This window comes from Dryas octopetala, chromosome 9, assembly GCF_963921425.1.
Source record: "Dryas octopetala chromosome 9, drDryOcto1.1, whole genome shotgun sequence".
Taxonomy (NCBI): Eukaryota; Viridiplantae; Streptophyta; class Magnoliopsida; order Rosales; family Rosaceae; genus Dryas; species Dryas octopetala.
Window position 1 is genome coordinate 4,858,886 of NC_141374.1, and position 10,289 is coordinate 4,869,174.

General features: G+C 40.9%; 1 protein-coding gene across 3 annotated transcripts; it reads left to right on the plus strand.

Moving 5' to 3' along the window:
- Positions 1-6,263: 6,263 nt before the first annotated feature.
- Positions 6,264-9,982, plus strand: LOC147273333 (polyphosphatidylinositol phosphatase). 3 transcript variants are annotated; one of them, XM_086257649.1, is made up of 8 exons: positions 6,264-6,581; positions 6,683-6,805; positions 6,884-7,104; positions 7,527-7,670; positions 8,104-8,321; positions 8,526-8,784; positions 8,934-9,319; positions 9,761-9,982. In XM_086257649.1, the coding sequence occupies exons 1-7, from the start codon at positions 6,506-6,508 to the stop codon at positions 9,060-9,062; spliced, it is 1,170 nt and encodes a 389-aa protein (XP_086113775.1). In that variant the 5' UTR covers positions 6,264-6,505; the 3' UTR covers positions 9,063-9,319; positions 9,761-9,982. The 3 variants fall into 3 exon arrangements, with proteins under 3 accessions (XP_086113775.1, XP_086113774.1, XP_086113776.1); XM_086257648.1 differs by having other exon boundaries at positions 8,934-9,289; XM_086257650.1 differs by having other exon boundaries at positions 8,934-9,187.
- Positions 9,983-10,289: the final 307 nt, after the last annotated feature.

Here is a 10,289-nt window from a genome sequence, read left to right on the forward strand (position 1 = left end):
CTTAATTTCTACATAAGTTAGGAATAAAGTTAATTCCTAGCATATATAAGTTAGTAATCCTAAAAATGCTTGCAACTGTTTTGTTTTTGTTTTTTTTTCTAATTTATCATGAAATTTTAACTTTTTTTTGCTATATGAGGTTGTAGGCTAACTGTGCCTATTTTTATATATTATCCTAAAAATTTTATATAAGACTTCTCTAATACTATCTTATTTTTACTAATAATTATACCGGTAACTATGAATTCTCTAAAATTAGTTTCTAAATGCTTTCTATGTTCAAATTTACTTTGGCTATGTACTAAAATTTCATATATATGCACACTACAAAATTTATCATATTTTTAAAAAAATTTGGTCCATTTTACATTGAAATATACTAGCTAGGTGCATTCTTTAGTCCAAAAGGTAGAACAAAGGCTGTTGCGGGAAAGAATGGGTCTTCTTTGGATCCATTGAACAACGCTCTTTCTGGCGCTGGCTTTGGGCTGCGACAATACCAGGTAAGGTTAAGGTATTTTTTGTGGCATGTGCTTCACAACACTCTTCCCTGCATGACTAACCTGTGTGCACGTAAAGTTACTACGCATGCATGGTGTCCTCGCTGCAATGCTGGGTTCGAAATTAACCTTGTTCCATGTTCTTTGGGAATGCAAGGCTGCAAAGAAGTATTCGGTGACTGAATTTGGTGGTGCATGTGCTATCGTTCGTAATGGCCGGGCCGGACATGCGAGGTCATGGTGGCTATGGTTCTTCCTCTTAATTAGTAGCATCGCCTCTCCACAAAAAAGCATAAATTTTGGGTATCCTTCATGGACTCCAGCTTACACTGGGAGCTGGTTTTAGCTTTATTTGCCTTGAATTTGATGCTCAAACCCTCATCTCTCGACTTAACATGCATGCTTGGTGAAGATTTATCTCTTGATGGTGATGGCCATCTATCAGATGAAGCTAAGAGAATTTGGTATTTATTTTCTAATTCTACTTGTCAGTTTGTACCATGTCTTTGTAATCGATCGAGTAGCTCATTTACTAGCTCGACATGCTTTACATTGTGGTACCATGGTTAGTTGGGTAGGTGAAGCCCCTTCATACCAGTTGGCCTATGATCTTGCAATTTCTTGATAGTTTCAATAAAATCGCTCTCTTAATAATAAAGAAAAAAAGATAAGACAAGTCATTCAAAGTGTCATTTGTAATCAACTCAGAAAGTCCTGTGAAAGTTGAAATAGAATTAAAATGATTTGCATATTTTTCTTCATGTGGTAAGGTTGGCTTGTTAGTCTCATACGAAACTTGTAGTTAGAGGGTGGTTTGGTTTCCACCAATTTTTGCGATGTGGGATTACGAGTTAGGCATGTGGTTTGACTTGTCTACTCTCCTATTTAGGGGTGGGTTTAATACGGTTACCATACCGAAACACCAATACCAAATTCCAACCGATAAAGGTCAAGATGAGAGTTTTTGGCTCCGATACCATATCGACGATAGTCGGTAACCGTTCACTTCGGTACCAGTTGGAGAGGGGCAGTGTCGAGCGGTATTGGGTCTGCCGACAACAACACCAACAACCAAATTAAAGACAGATCAACCCCAAATTAAAGAAATCAGAGAGAGAGAGAGAGAGGCGACGATGGTTTAAGGGTGGAGTTCATGGTGGTGGTGGTGAGGGTCTGAGATGGTGGTGGGAGTTTGAGATAGTGGTGGTGGCTGGGATTGCAAAAAGAGAGAGAGCTGGGATCGAATGGATGGTACGTGGTGGCTGGGTAATTGGGTATTAAAGTATGTGTGGGTGTGTGAGACTTTGGGCTTGACTACAAAAAAAAAAAAAAAACACAAAACAAAAGGCTAAAAAAAAAAACAAGATAAAGGCAAAAAAAAAAAAAAAACACAGAAACCAGATCGAAAAAAGAAGAACAATACTAGTTTCTGCAAATTTGAAACCAGAGAAGAAGAAGAGAATGAGATACAGTATTGGTACAAATAAGTATACCGTCGGTATGGGTATATTAATACAGTTTTTAGCTGGTACGGTGTGGTATTTACTCCTATATCGAAAAAAAAATACCACACCGATTGATACGGTACCAGTACGACATCGGTATTTACTATTTTTCGATAAATCAGGAAAAAAACCCAACCCTACTCCTATTGATCTCTTCCCACCAATAGGCCTGGGCATCGGGCGGGTGGGTCGGCTTGGAGCCCAACCCATCTTCGACTAAACGGGTCGGTGAGAGTCGGCTCGGGTCTTTGTCGGGGACGGGTCGGAAGCAGTCGAAAACGGCTTGGTCGAGAAAGAGAAGGAGAAGACTGAGGAGAAGAGAGGAGAGAAGGGAGAAGAGAGAAGAGAGAAGAGAGAAGAGAGAGGTTTCCCTAAGTCCAAACCTCCTGCAACTCTCTCTTTCTCATCTACAACTCTCTCTCTCTCTCTCTCTCTCTCTCTCTCTCTCGGCTCGGCTCGGCTTCAGCGGGCGGTAGAGGACGGAACCCTTCACCCAAGCCGCCTCTATCGGGGTGGGTCGACTTGAGGCTAAACGGCCGGCGGTGCGGTCGGAGCCGCAGGTCGAACGGGTTGATGCCCACCCCTACCCACCAATATGGTATGTACTATGTGCCACTTTTTTTGAAATTTCAATTTATCTTTATTTTTTTTGCTTTTGCTTTCTTAATGTGAATAGTATCGTAGGAGTTATTAATTTTGATTCCAAGAGTAATGGCTGGTTTGCATTGTGGGGGTAAAATTTTTAGCTTTCATGAATTACAATCAATCACAATGGTTTTCTCTTTGGGCCTTTTGTTGTTTCACATTAGCTTATGGTTTTCAAATGTGGCTCTTCCAGTTTTATTTTGTATTTTTTTCCTTTTGGTATATTTCGGGTTTGGTAAGTTGATCTTTTTTCACAATAAGGTTTGGTAAATTGGTGAGCTAAATAATTGGTTTTGAGTGAGTCATAATAATTTTCCTACTCGGATGGTAATTTTTGCTTTCTTCTTCGCCTTTCTCATTTTTTTTGTCAACACCTCAGTGCATACAACATTCATTCAATAGTGCAGATGTAGATACATCTGCATGGTGCATGCATATGTCCTTTAGTAATTTCTTATTAAAGTACTTTTTTTTTTTTTATTATTCATGTGCATTGGAGGGTAGTGATAAGTGCTTAATTTATGTTTGGCTTGCAAGCTAAAGTTATTTATGCCAGTTTCTGTTTGGCTTTTTGAAAATTTTAGATGCAGATTTGGTCTTAAGCTCTGTTTGGCTATAAGGAAAGCGTAGATAAACCCGAAATTTTTGGATATTATTTTGCTACATTTTTTTTTTGGGGAAGAGGTCTACGTAATTAAAAGAGTTGTTATTTGCACACTTTTTTTTTTTGTTGCACATCCTCAATCACTTAATTAGTGAATTTACTCTAAAGTCCCAATGTGAAAAGACCTAAAGGACTAACTCATTTACACACACCCCATCTTCTTCATTCTTTAGCCTTTTTCATTTACACACACCCTATGCACCGAGCCCTCCCATCGCCAACCACCTTCCAAGCCAGCTATCGCCAGCCACCTCTTGGCGAGCAGAGACCACCGGCTTCCTTCAACGATGCAGACCCCCACCCTCCTTCCACCACGCGGCCAGGCGCTTCACATGTCGGGAAACCAACTTAGAAAATAGCCCCCGCTCCTTTATCTTTGTCTGGTCCGATCAACCACACACCCCATCTCTTTCTCTCTTCTTCCCTTTCTCCTATCTCTCTTTCTTTGTCTTTGTCTTCTCTTATCGACCACCTCGATCCCAAGCCCAAGCCCTCCGGCTTCTCTCCTCTCTCCGGTGTCTCTCTCATCTCTCCGACTTCTCTCTACTTTCTCTGGCTTGGGTTGTCGCCAATCCGTAATCTCCAACGTAGACTGCATTGACCAAAGCCAATTGAGAGAGTGGGTTCGGGATAGAGAATGAGAGTGAGGAGAGAGAGTTGGTTCAGGTGTGGCTGCGAGGTGGGGAGTTGATAAGCCAGAGAGAGAAAGAGAGAGAGGAGAGAGAAGGAAAGAAAGAGAGAGGTGGGGTTGGGTGTGCTGCGCGATGGTGCGGGTGGCTGGGGTAGAAGGACTAGTGTGTTTGGTGATTTTGAGTAGGAGGCCGGTGTATATTGTTTGGATGTTGGGTGGGGTGTGTGGAGTTTGATAAAAGTGGTTGTGCAATGAGAAATTTGGTGAGATGTTTAATTTGGAGTATTTTAGTAAGAGTGCTGCTATTTGCACACCCTAAATTTCTCTTTGCACACCCTTTCTTGAAAAAAAAAAAAAAACTCAAGAGAAAAGACCATTTGGCCCTTCCCTCACCCACACACCCCCATCCATTTTTCTTTTTGCACACCCTCCCTAAACAGAAAAAAAAAAAAACACACACACACCCAAAACTCACACACCCCATCCCCATCTCCCCCCCCCCCCCGTACACACCCCCTCCCCACCTCTCCACCATGTTGCACCACCCTCGCGCAACACCACCACCGTGCGCCGCCCACCACCCTGCTGCACCAACCTCCCCGCGCCCACCACCATGCTGCACTACCCTCCCCGCGCGCAGCACCACTACCTTGCGCCCACCACTCTGCTGCACCACCCTCCCCGCGCGCAGCACCACCACCGTGCGCCTACCACCCTGCTGCACTACTCTCCCCGTGCCCACCACCATGCACCACCCCTCTCTCTCCTCCCTGCTGCACCACCCTCCCCGCGCCCAACCCAGCCCCGACCACCCCAGCCCTCCAGCCACCGCGCGCAGCGCCCAACCCAGCCCGACCTCCTCCCTCCCCTCCACCCAGCCCCGGCCCCACTCTCTCTCCTTCCCTCTCTCTCTTTCTCTGTTAACACCCGCGCAGCACCTTCTGCACCACCCTGCTCGCAGCAGTTCCACCACCGGACCATCCTCGCGCGCAGGCCGTTCGGTAGTCATCCGCCGAAACCGGCGGGTTCGTTCGGTAGCCATCAGTCGAAGCTGTTAGTTTCGTTCGGCAGTCATTTGCCGAAACCATTAGTTTCGTTCGGTGGTTGTCTACCGAACCAACCGCAGCGACAGAGAAAGGGAGGGAAGAGAGAAGGGAGAGAGGAGAGAGGGAATGAGAGAGAGAGAGATGGAGGAGCCGAGGAGGGGGCTTCCGGGCTGGTTGTGGTGGCTGTTTTGGGGGTGCTGTGGTGATGGTGCATGCGGAGAGAAAGGAAGATGGTGGTTAGTGGTGGCGCGCGGTGGTGGTGCTGCGAGGAAGGTGGTGCTGCGCGCGGTGGTGATTGGGCGAGTGGAAAGGAGAAAGGGGCTGCCGGGCTTGGAAGGAAAAAAAAACAGAGGGCTGCGTGGGTGGGTGGGTGTGGTCAGGTGAGGGAGATGAAGGGGGGTGTGTGTGGCTGGGTGTGTGTGTTTTTTTTTTGTCTGTTGATGGGGTGTGCAAAAGAGAAAAAATGGAGTTGGGGTGTGTTGCGTGAGGGTAAGTGTGTCTTTTTTTTTAATTTTTTATTATTTTTTTACAAAAAGGTGTGCAAAAAGAAAAAAAAGGGTGTGCAAATAGCAGCACTCTTTAGTAATGAGGGAGGTGTGTTAAAAAAATATTTTAAATTTAAAAAAAAAATATGAGGTGTGTAAAAAGAAAAAAAAAATATGCAAATAACAGCTCTCCTAAATAATCATGTTTTAACACATATTTTTTGGCCTTTAGATTTCTTAACATTGAATGGTTGAGATTAAATCCCATGTGACCCATATTTCTTTAAATAAATAGGCCATGAAATTATAAATCAAAAGCCTTTTTTAATTATTTCCTCTTACATTAAGTCATTAACAAAAAAGAAAAGAAAAAAGATGGGTTAAATACAAAAATGGTTCACGAACTTTACAGTGAATCTCAATTTGGTCCACTAATTATAAAAAATGTCAATTTGATTCGTGAACTTTTCAAGTTGTACCAGAGCAATACAAATGTTAACTTTCATTGAAAAATTTAACCAAAACTGGTCATGTTCACAGCAAGTGACCACATTTTCAAAGACATTTTAATCCGTTCATCACATTTTCATGTGATCAATTCCATTAATTTTTTGATGAAAATTAACATTTGTACTGGTTTGATATAACTTGGAAAGTTCGTGGACCAACTTGATACTTTTATAGTTAATAGACCAAATTGAGATTCATTATAAACTTCGTCCATCATTTTTGTATTTAACCCAAAAAAGAAAAAACACAACTCTTTTGCACCTTCTTCTTCCTTTTTACTGCATTTTCTCACGAACACTCAGCAACCTCTGTATTCAAGGGCAGGTTGCCACAGTCCTCCACACAGTCCAGCACTGTTGGCTTCTCAGATCTGTTCCGATCCAGCAACTGATTATAGGCTATAAAAACAACTCTTTTCTATCTTTTACAAAGCCCGTTTGAGAAATCTTCAGCCAAAGAAACTCAAGACGGCAAGACCCAAATCTACATTCCGATTCGGAGTGAGCATTTGATGAGGCGATGAGAGTGTGCAGTGGATGGCGTCGTTTCCTCCTCCTCCTCCCTCTTATTCTCTTTTTTTCTCACTTCTTCTCTGGTGATTCCCCTCCCCTCCCCTATTTCTCTCTTCTTTCTTTTTCATTTTTTTTCTTTAACAAAAAACAAAATTATTTCTCTTATTTTGGTTCATGTGTTTAGTGAAGGAATTGCATTATAACTCAGCTGTGGAAGATGTTCCCAAGAAACAAAGCAACAAATTCAATCACTTGGTTCTCGGACCTGCTGCTGGACAAGGCTTGCCCAATCGTCTCCAATGCCAAGGTTGAGTTTATTCAAATCATTACCAAAATTCAATCAATCTGAGATTTGGGTTGTGTTTAATCTTTTGCTTACGTGCAGGCATCAAAGCTCTCAATCGCACCCATTCCTCAACCCCTTCCAATGTGACCACCACTGTTGCTGATAACATTGCGTTTGTCACTGTGTTCACCATATACAATTCGACCATTAATGGGCCTGCAGATGATCAATTATCGAACTTGGTTACCGTTGGGAATGCTTCTTACTCTAAAGTCCAGAGGTCAATGGCCCTTCTCAATGTCATGATTAACTTCATTCAGGTATTCTTCATTAACTTCTTACGTGTACCCTTTACTTTGTAATATAATTGGTAACAGATTTTTGGGTACAAAGTTTGAGATTTTGTGAGCCCAATATTGATACAATTAAATTAGAACTACCGGAATGTGTCTTTTCTAAGGTGGGTTTTAAGCAGAATGTGCATGTACCTGTATTAATCTAATCTATCATTGGAATTGTACAATGAGTGATTGGATCTGAATGGTTTAGTATTAGCATCTATGCTACATTGTAGTAGCACAAAGTATGCGTTGACTGTGTGGAGTACGGATTTGATATGATACAAATACTTGGTCAGAAGGAAATCAATATGCTAATAAAGTACACATATTATTGAATGTTGTTCAATTTTTAGTTTCTGTTGTGGATTTTCCAAATTCATGCATCTACTTCATACTTGCAGGTGACAATGCCCCAGAGCAATGTAGTCATTCTAACCGACCCGGAATCGGATCTGTCAATGCACAGAAACAGGGTCACTGTATATCCAATTCCAGGTGAATATTCGCGAGACAAGTTGATGCTTCAAAGAGTCAGGTCTTACATTGTAAGTGCACGTTGTAATTATAAGTAGAAAAGTTTTGTTATTCATCAATAGCTATGCTTCTTAGAAATATTACATAGTTTTTTCATTTGTGTCAAACAACCAATTTCTGGGCTTGCTTCCCTTTTTTTTTTTTTTTTTTTGGCCTTTAATTTCTAGACTTGCTTGAAGGCTTTGCCCATATCCACTGCACCCTCCCCTCTCTCACATCCCTCTTTTATTTGATTATTTTAACATCAATTATTCATAATATACATTTCCCTATTTTCTTGATGTGGAAAGAGAAATTTTAGCTTAAGACTTCTCCGTTTTAAGGTCAGGGCATATAATTGTTCCCCAAATGTGATATTGCTTTTTATCATCATCGGAAATCACTGGCAAAATGTATTCTAACAATGTTCTAATTTAAATGTTATATTGGTTTTCTATAATTCAGGCCTTCCTGGATACAAGGATGGAGGAGCTTTCTCAGAAGCCGGGGCATATTCATCATTACATCTTCACTGACTCAGATATAGCTGTGGTTGATGATCTAGGACACATATTTCATGACCATCCAAATTTTCATCTGGCACTCACCTTCCGAAACAACAAAGCACAACCTCTGAATTCAGGATTTATAGCAGTGAAGGGTACCCCTGATGGCATTTTAAGGTGTATTTATTGTATTATCTGGTTTTTTTTTTTTTTTTTTTTTTCATGTTTGCTCGGTTGTATTGCTACAGAAGAGAAAATATAACTAGAAAGTTTAATATGTTAAAAATGTTATCTATACTTTGGTTATTAGTTACCAGGATATATAAATAAAATGCTTCTTTTGGACCATTTTTCCTCATCTTACAAACTTCAATGATGCAGGGCAAAGATTTTTTTAGAAGAAGTCCTAAAAGTTTATGGATCAAGGTACATGAGGGCTTCCCGAATGCTTGGGGATCAATTGGCTCTTGCCTGGGTGGTAAAGTCACACCCATCTTTTGATGCAAAGAAATTTACCAAACACGAACCTTTCATAGAAGATATTGGTGGTGCTTCGGTGTTATTTTTACCCTGTGCTGTATACAATTGGACACCACCAGAGGGCGCAGGTCAATTTCATGGCATGCCCTTGGATGTCAAGGTATACGGCTACTACCCAAAAACACAAAATCTGTTATAAGGATCGATGAGTTTCTATTTGTTCCCAGCTAAATATAAACAAATATGATGCTTAAATTGTGGTTATGTATGATTCTTCTAACTCTGTTATGTGATATATTCTGGATATAGGTTGTTCATTTCAAAGGATCGAGGAAACGCCTGATGCTTGAGTCTTGGAACTTCTTCAGTTCCTCTTCTGACATTTCAGATATGTTGTGTCTGATATTAAAGAGTGGGAGAACGAAGTACGATTTTTGACTAACTCAACTTAGTTTAGCTTAGCATATGATTGGGGACCTGCTGATTTCATTCAAAGAAGGAAGGATGCCATTTAATGATATTCACAAATGGCAGCATAAAGTAACCAGTCTTCTGATCCTTGGGTAAATTTGGCTGCAAAGTGGTGTTTCTGTTTGACTAGCACATAAAAGTTTGTTTTTCTGCTGAGTACCTGGGCTGACTCTGCTAAGTTTGATGGGGAAAAGGCATGATTGACTAGCTTTTATTTTTATCTTGTAATACTCTTTTCTTTGAATTTTCTTCTTTATGGGGGGGGTAAGTTGATGTTGTAGAACTTTTGATTTTTGTTTCTTCTATACTAGCCAAACTGAAGTGTGATACTAGAATTTGTCAAAGGTAATATTCTTGTTAATGTCATATGTCATGAGCATTTATCTTAGCATTTGAGGAATGCTTTTTATTCAGTTATTTATTTTATTTTTATAATTCTTCTAATATAGTATAGTATGATACAACAATTTATATTGTCTGGCTTATTCCTGTAAGTGGGGTTAAAGTATCTATTCTGGTTGCTCAAAGGGTCTTCCTTTTATGATATTGTTTCAGTTTTATGCTTGTAACAATAACTTGTTTTTCATTTACCAAAAACGAAAATACCATAACCTGTGTTCATTTAAGAATTTTTAATGATTTCTTTCATGGTATTTATGTTGCAGAATATCTGAAGGGATTATTGGGTGGAATGTGATTTGCATGGGTTGAGGATGCCAGAGTTGCAAAGCGGAGTGCGCAGATCAAAACGGCTTGATGATCTTCAAATCACAACAACCAATAGGTCAAGCTGAAAATTTTCTACTGCATGCTCAGAATAAACCTCAGAGGAGAGCTGGTGGAGGAAGGGTAAGAGGTGGTAATGCTGTAGCAAAAGGGCCTTCACCGGCAATGGGTCCACAAGGCCGACTGCAGCTGGTAGAGGCTGGGGCATTAGGTTGATAGATTTAGACCCTGAACCTTGCCAGGTTCTTCCTGAAGCTTCTGCTTTAGGAGGGGCAGAACCCAATTACAACTGTGTTGGAGTTGTAGCAGATAAGGATATTGGGATGGAGGGTGGTGGAAGCACAGACAAAATTATGGGAGTTGAAGAGGAAGCAGGTGTGGCTCCTGTTCCCGATAGGGTATAGACCATACTTATTACAATGTGTCCAATTTTGTCTTTTAAGTGTTAGACATAAGATATTAATTACA

Excerpts from the sequence above, each read along its gene's own strand:
- LOC147273333 (XM_086257649.1), top strand. The coding sequence starts at position 6,506 with ATGAGAGTGTGCAGTGGATGGCGTCGTTTCCTCCTCCTCCTCCCTCTT. Across the intron at positions 6,806-6,883 it reads CAATCGTCTCCAATGCCAAG|GCATCAAAGCTCTCAATCGC; the intron begins GTTGAGTTTATT and ends GCTTACGTGCAG. Across the intron at positions 8,785-8,933 it reads GCATGCCCTTGGATGTCAAG|GTTGTTCATTTCAAAGGATC; the intron begins GTATACGGCTAC and ends TTCTGGATATAG.